The sequence below is a fragment of the Leucoraja erinacea genome, chromosome 5 (assembly GCF_028641065.1).
Source record: "Leucoraja erinacea ecotype New England chromosome 5, Leri_hhj_1, whole genome shotgun sequence".
NCBI lineage: Eukaryota > Metazoa > Chordata > Chondrichthyes > Rajiformes > Rajidae > Leucoraja > Leucoraja erinaceus.
Window position 1 is genome coordinate 97,789,250 of NC_073381.1, and position 17,011 is coordinate 97,806,260.

Below are 17,011 nucleotides of genomic sequence, written 5' to 3' on the forward strand. Positions count from 1 at the left end.
TCCACCACTAAGGACTACTTGAGGTTCACCTTTGACTTAGTCTACATGTGGGTAACTTATCAAAGGAAGTACTGAGGCCAACAACCTCATTGACATCAGTAAACCACCTATTCGACTGGTAGCAAGGGTAATTGGCAATACTGTGGCCTTTTCAGCCACACTGTTTGACCTTTGTATTACCAATAATTACAAGGACAAAGGTATAAGCACTTAAAATCAATACTGGTCATGTGTAGAGACCAATGAGGCTACCAATCTAAGCAATCACGGAATTACAATGATAGGGGAAATATTGGGCATTGTTCAAGCCCTATCATTGTCAGCAACCATTCAGTGGTGCTACAAACTGATGCGAGTGTTCATGGTTGGCGTGTTACAAACCCCATTTCTAGTTGTGGATATAGATGGGATGCACAAGAAGCATCATTGCTTCAGATACATGTCATAAACTACTTGGAAATGTTGGGTGCGTTCTATGGACTAAAATCATACTGTTCAGAAATGCACACCTGCATGTTAGACTACAGATTGATAACACCACCATGGTGACATATACTAACTACATGGGTGGAATCAAATCGGTATCATGTGATAATCCGGCTAACACAATTTGGCAATGGTGTATTCAGAAAAACATTTGAATATCAGCTAGTTACCTACCAGGTAACCTCAAATTTAGTGGCAGACACCAGGTCACGCAAATTCATGACAAACATCGAGTGGATGTTGGACCGCAAAGTGTTTGCTGATATTGTAGCATGATATGAAACACCAGAGATTGATCTATTTTCATCTTGGCTTATCACCAGTTTCCTATCTGTGTTTCTTGGGAATCAGACTGGGGCATCAGCGATGGATGCCTTCTCGCTGCATTTGGGGGCGGGGGGGAATTGTTCTTTCTATGTATTCCCTCCTTTCTGCCTCATCAGTTGGGTATTACGCAAAATACAACTAAACATGGCTCTCCGTTCCGAAATAACCAGATTGTTGGTTCATCCCGTAACGGGCGGGAAAATCATCCCTACCATAATAGGACAAATGTGTTCGTCAGCAGAATCTTAAGTAACCATTTCCGGACCTGGGACTAACGAATCGAACAATGAACATATAAAGCGGCTCACAGGCAGTCCACAAAGAAACTCTATCGGTCCACATCAGGAAGTGGGAAATATTGTTCTAGGAACAACATCACTACAGTACGACGAACAAAACGTCTGTTCTGGAATTCCTGGCAGGCCTCCATTATGATGAGGGGCTCAGTTACAGTGCCATTAACTGCCCCAGAAGTGCCCTTTCAGCATATCTATGGCGAGGATCAGAGCGTCATTCTGTTGAGACTCACCCCCTGGTAACAAACTTATGAGGGGAATTTTTTAATATCAATCCCCCAAGAACCAGGTACTCTCAAATATGGGAAGTGAGTATTGTCCTAACGTTGCTAAGGAACTGGTCTCCAGCAACAGCTCTGTCCCTGCACAAACTGACGCATAAAACAGTCATGCTTTGGTCACAGCACAAAGGGTACAGTCTTTACATAAGTTAAGGCTGGACAATATGACTTCTTCAACAAGAAATATAACTTTTCATGTTCACGAATTAGTCAAACAGAACAGACCGGGACCATCAGGCCTCAAAAAAAAAAAGAATGTAGGGCTTACCCTATAGATGATCGTCTCTGTATAATAAGACATTTATTGTTATATATGGAGAACACCAAAAACATCAGAGGCTATGAGATGGCACCACTAATCAGCCACACAAGCAACCCCACAAAAAAGTGTCGGTTCAAACTATTTCCAGATGGCTGAAGCAGGTTTTAACAACAGCTGGAGTGGATACTAACATATTCAAATCTCATTCCACCAGGGCTGCAGCTACATCGGCAGCTATGGAGTTGGACGTACCGATGGACCAAATCCTGGAGACAGCAGGTTGGTCAAGGGAAAAAACGTTCCAACAATTCTACCATAAACCAGTGGTTAAACCTGGAACTTTTGCAGAATCAATTTTAAGTTCTGTAATATGATTTCACCCCATGAAATAGGGGCTATAATTTGTTGTTAATAACTTTATCATGGATTTCAATGTCGGATTCATGTTTAAACATGTTAACACAATTCCTCCCTTAGTCAATTAAGGCAGATGTGATGCATGGACTCGTTTCCACGGCATGAAATCACAGAGCTTTGAAATCTTTACGTAGTCGCTCACGTGACTCCGAAGTAAAATAGTAAGATTAAACGGGAACTTACCAGTTCGAAGTTTGATCGTTATTTTATGAGGAGTGACGTTGAGGGATTACGTGCCCTCCGCTCCCACCCTTGATCATACAGTTCAACTGGTATCCTCTTCTCTAATCTTACTATGTTCAGTCATTACTGTTATCTGTGATTTCACACCGCTGCTTTGAAGAATGACACGCATGCGTCCTGGCGGGTTCTTCACGTAATCCCTCAACGTCACTCCTCATAAAATAACGATCAAACTTCGAACTGGTAAGTTCTCGTTTAATCTTACTATTTTGTGTCTATTTACCAGAATTATGGCTGGATTACTGGGTATTAGCTACAGGAAAAGGTTGGACGGACTCGGATTGTTCTCCCTGGACGTCAGAGGTTGTGGGGAGGCCAGATAAACGTATATAAAATTGTTCGAGGTAAAGACAAGGGAGATACACAGAACCTTTCATCCCAGGAAGGAGAATCTCAGACTAGAGGGCGTAGCTTTTAAGTGAGAGGGACAAAGTTTAAAGGAAATGTGCCGGACAAGTTTTTATATACAGAGGATGGTGGGTGCCTGGAACATACTGATGGAGGCAGATAAGATAGTGGCATTTCAGAGACTTCTGGATAGGGACATGGATGTGCAGGGAATGGAGAGGTATGGAACACGTGCAGATAGATCAAGAGTTGGGCTTGGCATCATGTTCGGCACAGACATTGTGGGTCGAAGGGCCTGTTCCTGTACTGTACCTACATAGAAAATAGGTGCAGGAGTAGGCCTTTCGGCCCTTCGAGCCAGCACTGCCATTCACTGCCATGGCTGATCATCCACAATCAGTACCCCGTTCCTGCCTTCTCCCCATGTAATGTCTCAACTTCTAGAAGCCAATGTACCAAAAGCCTCCTTGGTACAAGCAAGTCATCCCTACTCTCATATACTGTAGAGACACAGGGAACTGCAGATGCTGGAATCATGAGCAAAACACCCTTCAACGTTCTATGTTCATTATAAAGCAGAGGCAGCCTCAGCTATTATCTACCGTAAGACATGACATAAATGAGAAGTGAACATCTTTGTGACTGTGTATAATAGGTTGGCACGACACGGTATTTTTTAGGCAGCACGGTAAAGTTGCTGCCTTACAGCGCCGGAGACCTGGGTTCGATCCTAACCTCGGGTGCCGTCTGTACGGAGTTTGTATGTTCTCCCTATGACCGCATGGGGTTTCCTCGGGTGCTCCGGTTTCCTCCCACACTCTAAAGACGTACAGGTTTGGAGGTTAATTGGCTTGGTATGAATGAAAATTGTCCCTAGTGCATTTAGGATAGTGCTGGCGTACTATATCGCTGGTCGGCGCGGACTCGATGGGCATGAGGGCCTGTTTCCGCGCTGTATGTCTGAACTAAACCGAACACGGAACGTTTTCAGGCGTGGGTCACTACTCATCCAGTCATGGAAAAGATGAAGGGTTATGGAAGCGTTTGCCAAAATGCGCCCTCCTTTATGGAAGGGTAATTAAAGAGTGCCCGCGTCCCCAGCACACAGTGTGAACCACGGTTCACAGATCTATTTTACAGGCCCAGATGTCGATGTTAATGACAGCACTTTTCAGCTGCTCGTAGTAGCCATGAAAGATTGTCTGTACCATAGGACAATATTTTGCTGAGGTCGATAACAAAGACATTCTTTGAGATTAGCAGGCAAAGGATGGTCGGGTCAACTATTATGCACCTTTCGATGTGAAGTACTATTCCACCCTGAATGGTGCTGAAAGATTATGCCTATGCTGCTGACAGGGAACAAGATCTATAGATGTGTTTTCCCAGTCTCCAAATGTCTTCATTTTATCTTCTTCTTTTAACTTGACTTCAAATATATTTGAGTTTCAGCCATCTCTCCCCAACTTAACCTTACGTTTTCTTACAGCGAATATTATTTTTCTTTGCACGTTACGTCAGCTGAAAGTGATCTGCACTCTTACGGATGTTTTGCTTTGAGAAACCCCTGTCAACCTTGTAAATTCACCAGACACAAGGAACTGCAGCTGCTGGGATCACGAGTAAAGCTTCAAGTGCAGGAGGAACTCAGGAGGAACTCAGCAGGTCATGCAGTGTCTGATTTAATGGATAGTCACGACCCATCGCCTGGCCATTCCCTCCACATAGCACAGACCATCACACAAACCAAACTCCCTTCCATTGAATCCATCTACACCACGCTGCCCCGGCAAGGCCAGCAGCATCATCAAGGACCAGTCTCACCCCGGTCACGGTGGCGCAGCTATTGTCCTATCTGGGACACAGTCGACTGCTTGATTATGCAGCTTTGATAGGGAAAAATGCAGCATCGAAGATCCTTCATGAGACCCCCGGGAAGGGGGTTTGATCCCAAAACCTGCATTACCAACTGGGACATGCTGTCTGTACTGAGTTTGTACTTTGAAAGAGTATATATCTGCCTAAAATGACCTGTTATCTTTCGGTTTGGGGTTTTCTGCCCAAGACTCGTTCTCCTATGTTTGGTTTCCTCTGATCCACATTCCCATCCTTCCAGGATTGGAACGGTCCGCCCCTTCCTGCACCATCGCACACTGGAGCCTGAAATCTGCAACACTTTCCAGGGACCTGAAGTTCAGGCAGCCCCGCCCTAAAACAGCAGCCCAGCCCCAAGCAGTAGCCCAGCGTGGGAGACCTACCCCCCTTCCTCCCTCCAAGCTCACTCCCCCGCCACCCACCACCCCCCCTCCCCCCCCATACCCACCTCCCACAATCTCCTGCCCACACACCCCCCCCCACACAGCCCCCCCCCCCCCACAACCCCATCTCCCCCCCACTTACCCCCCTCCCCCAGAATCCCCCCCCCACAATTGTCCCCTCCAGCTCAGGAGCTGGGTCTCTGCACATCCCTTTGCAACTGGATCCTCAACCTCCTCATGGACAGAATACAATCGGTATGAATTGGCAAAAACACTTCCTCCTCGATAACCACCAGCAAAAAGACACCTGCAGACCTCTTAAAGATAGCAGAGTCATGGGGATACGGGGAGAAGGCAGGAACAGGGTACTGATTGTGGATGATCAGCCATGATCATATTGAATGGCGGTGCTGACTCAAAGGGCCAAACGGCCTACTCCTGCACCTATTGTCTATTGACAAGGTTGTGTGCTCGTCCCATGCTGCATTCACTCTATACCCATGACACTGTGTAGCCAGTTACAGTTGTAACACCATCCTTAAACAACAACATTGCTCTCAATGTCAGTAAAACCAAGGAACAGCTGATTGTTGTCTTTGGAAGAGAAAGGCCAAGGATCCAAACCTATCTTCATCGACGGGACGTCGGTGGAGAGAGTCAACAATTTCAAATTCTTGGGCGTGCACATCTCTGAAGATCTGTGCTGGATACAGCTCATTGATGCAAACATAAAGAAAGCCCAACAACACCTCTACTTACTCAGAAGCTTGTGGAGATGCGGGGATGTCAATGAATATACTCTCTTGAACTTTTGCAGGTACGCAGTTGCGAGCACATTGACTGGTTGCATCACGGCCTGGTTCGGCAAGTCAAGCGCTCAAGAACAAAGGAGATTACAAACTCTGCCCGGTCCATCACGGGTATTGAGCACCCCGCCATCGAAGCGATCTACAGGAGACACTGTCTCAAAAAGGCAGCCACCACCGTCAGGGACCCACACCACCTTGGCCACCCACTCATTTCACCCCTGCCATCGGGAAGAATGTACAGAAGTCTGAAAACTGTAACGTCCACGTTCAGGAACAGCTTCTTCCCTGCGACCATCAGGCTATTGAACACTACAACCTCCAACTAAACCCAACTACGAACTGCTTTGGTTGCACGTGGGACTTTGGGCATTGTTTTGTTCTTTGCTCTGTATCGGGTTTTTTATTTATTGAACTTTGTTCATTATCTATTGAGCACGGTGTTTACAAACCAGTTGTGCTGCTGCAAGTAAGGATTTCATTATTACAATTTGGTACAGTCATAATGTTTAAGAAAGAACTGCATATGCTGGAAAAATCGAAGGTAGACAAAAATGCTGGAGGAACTCAGCGGGTGAGGCAGCATCTATGGAGAGAAAGAATAGGCGATGTTTCGGGTCGAGAACCTTCTCTCCATATATGCTGCCTCACCCGCTGAGTTCCTCCAGCATTTTTGTCTACCATAGAGTCATAGAGTGATACAGTGCGGTACAGGCCCTTCAGCTCAACTTGCCCACAACGGCCAGCTACACTTGCACTTCTCCTGTATTTAAAGACGGCTCGTAAATTTCAACCAGGGCTCCCGCTATTTCCTCTCTAGTTTCTCACGTCAATATGACAATAAACATTCTTGCCTTTTGACATGGATGTCATTTATTAGCCTTTCCAATCTGCCGTGAGAAGATGATGGTGAAACATCTTGAATCACTGATGCCTTTTTTTATTCTTTGCAGAGGTACAGTAGGACTGTTAGCTCTGCTAAGTTGTCAGATAATACTGATAAAGAGTCATAGAATTAGACATACAGTATTTTAAACAGTAATAGAAATAAACTCATACAGCTTACAAAGACCTGCTTAAAACGGCTGGCACGGTGGTGCAGCGGTAGATTTGGAGCCTTACAGCGCTAGAGACGCGGGTTTGAATTGGGCTGAAGGGCCCGTTTCCACACTGTACGAATCAATTACCATTTATGTATACCACAGCTGATCCATTTGGATAAGGGCAGCACGGTAGAACCACTGTCTCACCACGCCAGAGACCCAGGTTTGATTCTGTCTGTACGGAGTTTGTCCGTTCTCCCTGCGACAGGGTGGGTCTTCTCCGAGATGTTCAGTTTCCTCCCCCACTCCAAAGACGTACAGATTTGTAAGTAATTGGCTTTGGTAAAAATTGTAATTTGTCGCTGGTCGGTGTGGACTCAGTGGGGTGAAGGGCCTGTTCCTGCGCTGTGTCTCTAAACCAAACCAAACTTCTATTTTGGAAAATTCCGTGAGAAAAATAAAGTTTGTTATTGCAAGTCTGAAACTTACCACCCTTAGCCCCCTTTCATCACGTGCCTTTGTTACGCGATTTTCTATAACACAAGGTTTCTGTGACACAACTAGAACAAAAAAAAAACAGCACAAGAACAGGCCTTTCAGCCCAACGGGTTTGTGCCAAACATGTTGCCAAGTTAAACTAATCTCTGCCTGTAAATATCCCTCCATTCCCTGCACTTCCATGTGTCTATCTAAAAGCCTCTTAAATGTCACTATCGTATCTGCCTCCACCACCTCCCCTGGTAGCGTGTTCCAGGCACCCACCACCCAGTGTATAAAAACTGCCCCGCACATCTCCGTTAAACTTTTCACCCTTTCACCTTCTCACTATGCCCTCTAGTGTTGGACATTTCCACTCTGGGAAAAGGATTCTGACTGTCCACCCTATCCATGCCTCTCATCATATACTCCCATCAACTCTCTCTTCAGCCTCTGGTGTCCTAACGAAAACAATCCAAGTCTACCCAACCTCACCTTGTAGCTGAAACCCTCTAATCCAGGCAGCATGCCCGTAAACATCCTCTGCACCCTCTCCAAAGCTACCACAACTTTCCTGTAATGGGACAATTATGATGTTATAGCAGAACGTGATTTTCTGTAACGGGAGGTTTGTTAGGAACACAACTCTTCTGTTCTAGTGGAACCACCTGTAACATGATACACACATATTCTCTGGATCACTCGTTCAGTGGTATGACTTACTGATACATATGGAAAGTATACAGACTTGGAACATTTACGGATCCTGTTTTGCAGTGGTTCAGTTTATAGCTGAGGGCAGAAGAAGCAGCAGAGCCAGAAAGTTCACAGGTTAGATTCAGGTCTGTACTCAATTGAGCGACTCTGAAGCAAGTGGCAGTGGCATCCTATGATGGGTTTCTGTAACCCTAAGGATACGTACCGGAAAATTTCACCACAATTTCTGCTTTTGATTATCACTGACTGGTGAGGGGATAAGGATATCGGAGGAAAGGCCGCTTTAAGTGATGCACATTTATATATCTTACTGGCCATAATGTAACCGGCATAACGGCAGGTTAGTGTGGGTACAAGGAAGGGCAGATGCTGGACACTTGAGCAAAACACGAAATGTTGAAAAAACTCAGCATCCGAGGATAGAATGGACAGGTGTCATTTCGAATCGTGACCTTTCTTCAGGCGAGTCTGAGGAAGGGTCCCAAACCGAAACGTTCACTACCTATTCCCTCCACTGATGCTGCGACGACCTGCTGAGTTACTTTAACACTGTGTTTCGCTGCAAGTTAATGGCGACTATAGTCATAAGAGTTATACAGCATGGAAACAGGCCCATTGGACCAACTTGCCCACACCGACAAACATGTCCCATCTACCCTAGTCCCTTCTGCCTGCTTTTAACCCATATCCCTCCAAACCAATCTCATCCATGTACCTGTCTCAATGCTCCTTAACCGTTGTGATAGTACCTGCCTCGATTACCTCCTCCGGCAGCTCGTTCCATACACCCACCACCCTTTCTCTAAAAATGTTACCCCTCAAGTGCCAATTAAATCTTTACCCCTCACCTTAAACCTAATGGTTCTCAATTGCCCTATTCTGGACAAGGGACTGTGCGTTTACCCGATCTATTCCTCTCGCAAGTTTGTATCTTCTTCAGTCGAGGTAGCTGCGCCACCGTGCCACTAGTTGCCTGACAGACAAGCAAATCAATCTTCTCTAAGATTGTTCCTCATCCTCCTGCGCTCCAGGGATTAGTCCCAGCCTGCCCATCCTCTCCCTATAGCTCCGGCCCCTCGAGTCCTGGCAACATCCTCGTAAATCTTCTCTGCATCCTTTCCTGCTTGACAACATCTTTTCTATAACATGGTGCCCAGAACTGAACACAATACTCTAAATGTGGCATGCCTGTTTCTCCAACAAAGAATCTACCACAGTCTTAGACCAGGGGCCACAGTCTTAGAATAAAGGGGAGGCCATTTAAGACTGAGGTGAGAAAAAACCTTTTTACCCAGAGAGTTGTGAATTTGTGGAATTTCCTGGCACAGAGGGCAGTGGAGGCCAAGTCACTGGATGGATTTAAGAGAGAGTTAGATAGAGCTCTAGGGGCTAGTGGAATCAAGGGATATGGGGAGATGGCAGGCACGGGTTATTGATTGGGAACGATCAGCCATGATCACAATGAATGGCGGTGCTGGCTCGAAGGGCCGAATGGCCTCCTCCTGCAACTATTTTCAATGTCTATGTCTAATCCAAATAAAAAGCTGACATTCTCAAAAGATGCATTGTGGACATTGGGCTTTGTCTGTGGAACGCTACAATGTTGAGAACTATATTCTGCACTCTGTATCTTCCCCTTTGCTCTACCTATTGTACTTGAGTTTGGCTTGATTGCATTTATATATGGCATTATCTGATCTGATTGGATGGCATGCACAGCAAAGTTTTTCACTGTACCTCGCTGCGCACTACAAGAATAAACCTAAACTTAATCCTAAATCCTACACAGATCCAGTATCCCACCGGAGATCAGGATTTGGGAAAAGACACTAAGGGAACTTAAGGGGCTGTCCCACTTGGGCGACCTAATTGGCAAGTTTAGAAGAGTTTGTCATGTTGAAGACCTCCTTCGACTATGTAGAAGACCTCCTTCGACCATGTTGAAGACTAGCTTCGACTAGCTACGACTAACTTCGTATAATGGAGAGGGAAGACGACCTCCTTCGATCTCTTTCGACCTCCCTTCGACTATGATGAAGACTATCTACGACTACCTTCAACTACCTTAGATTACCAATGACTAACATGATGAACTACTTCGACTAAACCTGCAAGTAAAAAAAGTATCGATTTTTTCCATGGCGACCTTTTTTTACTCTCTGGCATTTTTCAACATGTTGAAAAATACGCCGCAACCTAGCTGAGGCCTCGGGTACACGGGGACTACTCTCGAGCATGAAGGAGAGTTACAAGCACCTACAACAACCTCGTGTCGACCATGCTGCGAGTACGAGTCGAGGGCAAACTCGCTAGAACGACAACAGTGACAGAGAAGATAAGATGCGGCTGAATGTGTAGTTTCTTCCTTTTTTCCATAGATTCTTCTTCCCTACCATTGGGCTTGTTGTGTCAACTTCTACTCCAACTATTCCTCCAGTAATTCTGCAACATAGGTACAGGCAAGTGACGGGACCCGACCCGAAGTGTCACCTATCCACGTTCTCCAGAGAGGCTGCCAGACCCGCCGAGATATACCAGCACTTTGTGTCTTTTTAAAGGTACAGGCAACTCATTCAACCCCGAAAAAGTCATAATCAATAGCACACAGGGGACATGAAGGTTGTCATTGTTCTACACGCTGGAGTGTGGGAGGAAACCGGAGCACCCGGAGAAAACCCACGCAGGTCACGAGGAGAACGTGCAAACTCCGTACTGACAGCGCCCGTAGTCGGGATCGAACCCGGGTCTCCGGCGCTGTAAGCGGTGTAAGGCAGCAACTCTACCGCTGCTCCACCGCGCCGCTAGTTGCCTAACAGACCAGCAAAGCAATAAACTGTCAGTGCAATGCCAACAAAATCAATTGCAGCAGCCAATATTCCAGTCTCGTTCACGGGCTATTGGTGTTGGAATTGGTGTATCGCTGTCGCGTGCACCGAGGTACGGTGAAGTGTTTTGTTTGGCGAGCGATCCAGGCAAATCACACCACACACGAGTACAGCAAGTGATGCAAAGGAGAGATTATGTGCAGTACACCATAGGTGTGGATACAATGGAAAAGTCTGGGGAAAATTACCTACGAGTCCAGAATATCGACACCAGGCCCATGTCGCAAAGTTTTGAGTCATACATTGAACACAGAACAGTGCAGCACAGGAACAGGCCCTTCAGCCCACAATGTCCATGTCAAACCTAAACCAAGATAAACTATATTTGCAAGCAGATGTTAAGAAATTTTTGCAAAGTAATTAAAAATAAATAACTGAAATATCATATTTACGTAAATATTCAGACCCTTTGCTATGACACTCAAAATTGAGCTTAGGTTCATCCTGATTCCACTGATTATCCTTGAGATGTTTCTACAACTTGATTGGAGTCCACCAGTGGTAGATTAAATTGATTGGACATGATTTGGAAAGGCACACACCTGTCTATATAAGGTCCCACAGTTGACAGTGCATGTCAGAGCAAAAACCAAGCTATGAAGAAAAAGGAATTATCCGTAGACCTCCGAGACAGGATTGTGTCGAGACACAGATCTGGGGAAGGATATAAAACAATTTCTGCAGCATTGCAGGTCCCGAAAGAGCACAGTGGCCTCCGTCATTCTAAAATGGAAGAACTTTGGAACCACCAGGACTTCCAAACTGAGCAATCGGGGAAGAAGGGCCTTGGTCAGGAAGGTGACCGAGAACCCGATGGTCACTCTGACAGAGCTCCAGAGTTCCTTTCTGGAGATGGGAGAACCTTCCAGAAGGACAACTATATCTGCATCACTCCACAAATCAGGCCTTTATGGTAGAGTGGCCAGACGGAAGCCACTCCTCAGTGAAAGGCACATGACAGCCCATTTGGAGTTTGCCAAAAGGCACCTAAAGGACTCTTAGTCCATGAGAAACAAGACTCTCTGGTCTGATGAAACCAAGATTGAACTCTTTGGCCTGAATGCCAAGCGTAACGCCTGGAGGAAACCAGGCACCACTCATCACCTGGCCAAGACCATACCTACCATACCTAGTCAGGATCGAGGGAAAGATGAACGGAGCAAAGTACAGAGAGATCCTTCATGAAAACCTGTTCCAGAGCTTTCTGGACCTCAGACTGGGGCGGAGATTCACCTTCCAGTACGACAATGACCCGAAGCACACTGCCAAGACAACGCAGGAGTGGCTTTGTGACAAGTCTGTGAATGTCCTTGAGTGGCCCAGCCAGAGCCTGGACTTGAACTCGATCGAACATCTCTAGAGGGACTTGAAAATAGATGTGCATCGATGCTCCCCATCCAACCTGAGGATCTGCAGAGAAAAATGGGATAAATTACCAAAATACAGGTGTGCCAAGCTTGTAGCATCATAACCATGAAGACTTGAGGCTGTAATCCAGGGGCCGGCAAACTACGCCCTGGGCCGTGTGTGATATTTCAGTTATTTATTATTAATTATTTTTCAAACATTTCTAAACACCTGGTTTTGCTTTCTAATTATGGGGTATTGTGTGTAGATTAATAACAAAAATGAATTTTATCTATTTTAGAATAAGGCTGTAACGTAACAAAATGTGGAAATGGTGAAGTGGTCTGAATACTTTCTGAATGCACTGTATGGTCCGTCTTCCTTCTTCCTTCTCCCTTCAGTCCCTTTTTATTATCAGCAACTCCCCCCTCTCCGCCCCCCACGCCAGGTCCACTTTGTTCACGCCAGCACGTCCTCCACCGGCTGTTGGGACACACGTGGGTGATGCCTCTTCACTCTCACCGACAGCCCTCTTCCTCGTCGATCTCCCTCTCGCTAGACAACGGCTTTCCTCTCCTCGTTCTGCCAACAGACGGGCCTAGACCTGGACGGCTCCACGTCGACGGCCTGGACCAACACAGCTGCGCAGCGCTGGCCAGGAGCTCCCTACTGCACTGCTGCAGCGCTCGCCAGGAGCTCCCTACTGCACTGCTGCAGCGCTCGGCAGGAGCTCCCTACTGCACTGCTGCAGCGCTCGGCAGGAGCTCCCTACTGCACTGCTGCAGCGCTCACTGGGAGTTTCCTACAGCATTGGTGCAGCACTCACCAGGAGCTCCCTACTGCACTGCTGCAGCACTTGTCAGGAGCTCCCTACTGCACTGGCGCAGCGCTCACTGGGAGCTAGTTCCCTTTTGCAATGGTGCAGCACTCGCTGAGCTCCCCACTCCACTAGTGCAGCACTCGCTGGCAATTCTGCATTGGTGCAGCGCTCGCTGGCAGTTGCCTTCTGCATTGGTGCAGCGCTCGCTGGGAGCTCCCTTCTCATAACGCTCTTCGTTTTGCGGCAAAGCTGGGGTTAATTTGCAAGAAGGTACAAAGCAAATAGCGATGAAAGGCCATCAATCTGAAACAATAGCTCTATTTCTCTCTCCACAGGTACTGCCAGGCGACTGAGAATTTCCAGATCTTGTATGCGACCAAAAAGCGATATTACCTCAGACCCAGCAAAAGGGACGCAAAGAAAGTAGTCTCTTAAAAACGATCATTGTAAGAAAAATTAAGCCAAGTTCCTAAAATAAGATATTTTTCCAAAGTAAAGATTATTTAGTGCTCTGGCATATATAACACGAAAAGCTTCAATGCGTTCTTCGGCTTCTAAACCACACAATGAATGAGAACACACACACTGGAAGGCGTGTTTATTTTTGCACACTTTTCTTCCTGTCGTTTCAAATATATTTATTGGGTGACTGAACTGAGGGTTTGCTTTAGAAAGCAGGGGCCTCATAAATCCGCAATATAAAATATACACTGAAAGATATGTAACTTGATTCCAATGTCTACAATATGAAGAAAGACTTGCATTGATAGTGTCATCCATGGCCTGAGAAGTCCCAAAGTGCTTTCTGGTCAATAATATACCTATGAAGTGCTATCCCTGTCAATCTGGCAGAAACATTAGTTCTGACAGACAGTAATGTGGAAATGGTCAAATAATATGTTATGTAGTGATATTAACAATAATTGAGGAATAAATACTCCCAAGTGTAGCGAGGATGGTGTGTAGAAAGGAACTGCAGATGCTGGTTTAAACCGAAGATAGACCCAATAACTCAGCGGGTCAGGCAGCATCTCTGGAGAGAAGAAAGGCTGACGTTTCGGGTCGGGATCCTTCTTCAGACAAGCTTCCCCTGACTAGTTTGAAGAAGGGTCTCAACCAGAAACGTCACCTATTCCTTCTCTCCAGAGATGTTGCCCATCCCGCTGAGTTACTCCAGCATCTTGTGTCTATCTTCGTAGTGAGGATAATTGTCATTTGTGTTCATCAAAGCAACATCACAGGGTTGCAGATGACATAGCTTTTAACAATCCAGAAACAATACAAGGTGTAGCAACTCTACATCGCCATAAGCCAACATCAACAAATACTTGTCCTTCACCCGACGTTCTTTCTTCTCCCCGCTCCCATCTAACAGAAGATACAGTCGATTTAAAATGTGCACCTCCAGACTCCAGAAGAGGCGGTAGAGCTACTGCCTTACAGCACCAAAGATCAACATCTTGACTATGGGTGCTTGTCTTACAGGGTTTGTACGTTCTCCCCGTGACCTGCTGCTTTGCGAGATCTTCGGTTTCCTCCCACACTCCAAAGTCGTACAGGTTTGTAGGCTAATTGGCTTGGTATAAATGTAAATCATCACTAGTTAATGTGCGGGGTGACACGGACTCGATGGGCGAAGGGCCTGTTTCCGAGCTGTATCTCTAAACTAAACTAAGCAGGATTTTCCCCTTTGATATCAGGCTTCTAAACCTGATATCCATAAGCCAGGGTCCTGTCCGATTCACCTCTCACCTCTACTCCATTGCGGACATTGGACTTTGTCTCTGGAACTGGTGCGCTACAATGCTGAGAACTATATCCTGCACTCTGTATCTTCCCCTTTGCTCAATTGTACTGAGTTTAACTTGATTGGATTCATGTATAGTATTATCTGATCTGTTTGGATAGCATACTAAACCAAAGCTTTTCACTGTACCTCGGTACACGTTACAATAATAATCCTAAACCTGAATAACCATAATTCTTTAGCGTTATGCTCCAAGAAAATCCAGCAGACTTTGTCGTCAGTGTAACCCAGCCATACTGTATTTACAATACCACAGTTTAACCCTCTAGATCAATCTACTTGCATGTTCTACTGGCCTGGTACACCAATGCACTGTGCTAGACAAGGGTTATGTAATAGGTTGCTTACTGCTATGAGTCAAAGAGTCGTACAGCATGGAAACAGGCCCTTCGGCCCAACTTGTCCATGGTGATCAACATGCCCCACGAAGCTAGTCCATTTTGCCTGCCTTTCGCCCATATCCCTCTAAACCTTTCCTATCTATGTACTTGTCCAAGTGTTGAGCGATACAGCACGGACACAGGCCCTTCAGCCCACTGAGTCCGCACCGACCAGCGATCCACACGCATTAACACAATCCCACACACACTGGGGACAATTTACAATTATACCAAGCCAATTAACCTTCAAGCCTGTACGTCTTTGGAGCGTGGGAGGAAACCGGAGCTCCTGGGGAAAACCCACACAGGTCACGTGGAGAACGTACAAACTCCGTACAGATAGACCTGGGTCTCTGGCGGTGCTAAGGGCCTGTCCCACTTTCACCACCTAATTCACAACCTTTTTTACTCGTGGACATATTTCATCATGCTAGAAAAACGCCCGACTTACTTGATGCCACGATTACCTATGACTAGCATCACGACCTGCTACAACCTACCTACGACCTCCTACAACCTATCTACGACCTCGTGACGACCATGCTGCGAGTATGAATCAAGGGTAAACTTGGCAGAGGTAGAGAATTAGGTCGTGAAATTGGGCCCTTAAGGCAGCAACTCTACCGCTGTGCTATTGTGTTGCCCTTAAAAAGTGTCTTTTAAATGCTGCATTTGTGCCTACCTCAACCACCTCCCTTGGCAGCTCATTCCATATATCCATCACCCTCATATGGGAAAGTTGCCCTCAAGTACACTAAACATTATTCCCTTATCATGTATCTAGACGCTGTCAATGGCTCGATTGTAATCATGTATTGTCTTTCTGCTGACTGGATAGCACGCAACAAAAACCTTTAATAAACTAATAAGCTAAAATCCATCTCCTCTCACATCTTGGCTGAATTTCCAGAAATTATTTTTCTTCGCAATTAAGTCTCTATGAAAGGCAAATAGATCTTTTAACGTGCCTAATTTCAGAAATGAAATTCAATGTGTACATATTATTACAAGTTCTGCGCACATAACAGGGAAACAGCTTCCCCCAAATTACATTTAATCTCATTGACCAGGCAGCTATTCCTTGACTCTGCAAAAGTATTTTGTATCTTACCAATCTGGGATCAATTTCTTCGTTTAGAATGGCTTCATTCTTGATCAGTGCAACTCTCTGTGCAAATCTGCAAGTGGATATAGATTCCTACGAGAGAAAAAAGAATTACTTGTACCATTCAGCAGGCAAACTAAAAGAAGAGTAATGTGCAAGGGCAGTTTGATATTAAGAAGGAGGAGGTGTTGGGCTTCTTGAAGAGTATGAAGTGTATAAAACAGAAAGATGGATTTTTTTGTTGTTGAATGATTCAGTCCAAGATATAGCAGGGAAACAGGCCTTTCGGCTCACCAAGTCCACGCCAACACTAGTTCTATGTTATCACACTTTCGCGTCCACTCCTTACACACTGGGGTACAATTTACAGAGGCTATAAACCTACAGGGCATTGGGATATGGCAGGAAACTGGAGCACCCGGAGGAAACCCACACAAAAATCTACATTCACAGGAAGCACACAAAGTACGCAACGCAAATAGGAGGAACAGCACCTCATATTTTGCTTGGGCAGCTTACACCCCAGCGGTATGAATATCTACTTCACTAACTTCAAGTAACCCTTGCTTTCTCTCTCTCTCCATCCCTCCCCCATCCTAGTTCTCCGACCATTCTGACTGTCTTCCTAATGACATTTTATCTTTGTATGCCTCGTTGTCACCATCCCCTAATGGTCTGTTCTACATTTTCCTTGATCTTGTCAGGT

At 45.8% G+C, this 17,011-nt stretch overlaps 1 protein-coding gene across 2 annotated transcripts in view; it reads right to left on the reverse strand.

Moving 5' to 3' along the window:
* The window catches only part of LOC129697628 (kinesin-like protein KIF6), a 453,653-nt gene that overhangs the window by 349,718 nt on the left and 86,924 nt on the right, over nt 1-17,011 (reverse strand). For both annotated transcript variants that reach the window (XM_055636340.1, XM_055636341.1), the window contains exon 6: nt 16,312-16,398. In XM_055636340.1, coding sequence (XP_055492315.1) covers nt 16,312-16,398 — 87 coding nt within the window. The remainder of the gene's footprint in view (nt 1-16,311; nt 16,399-17,011) is intronic.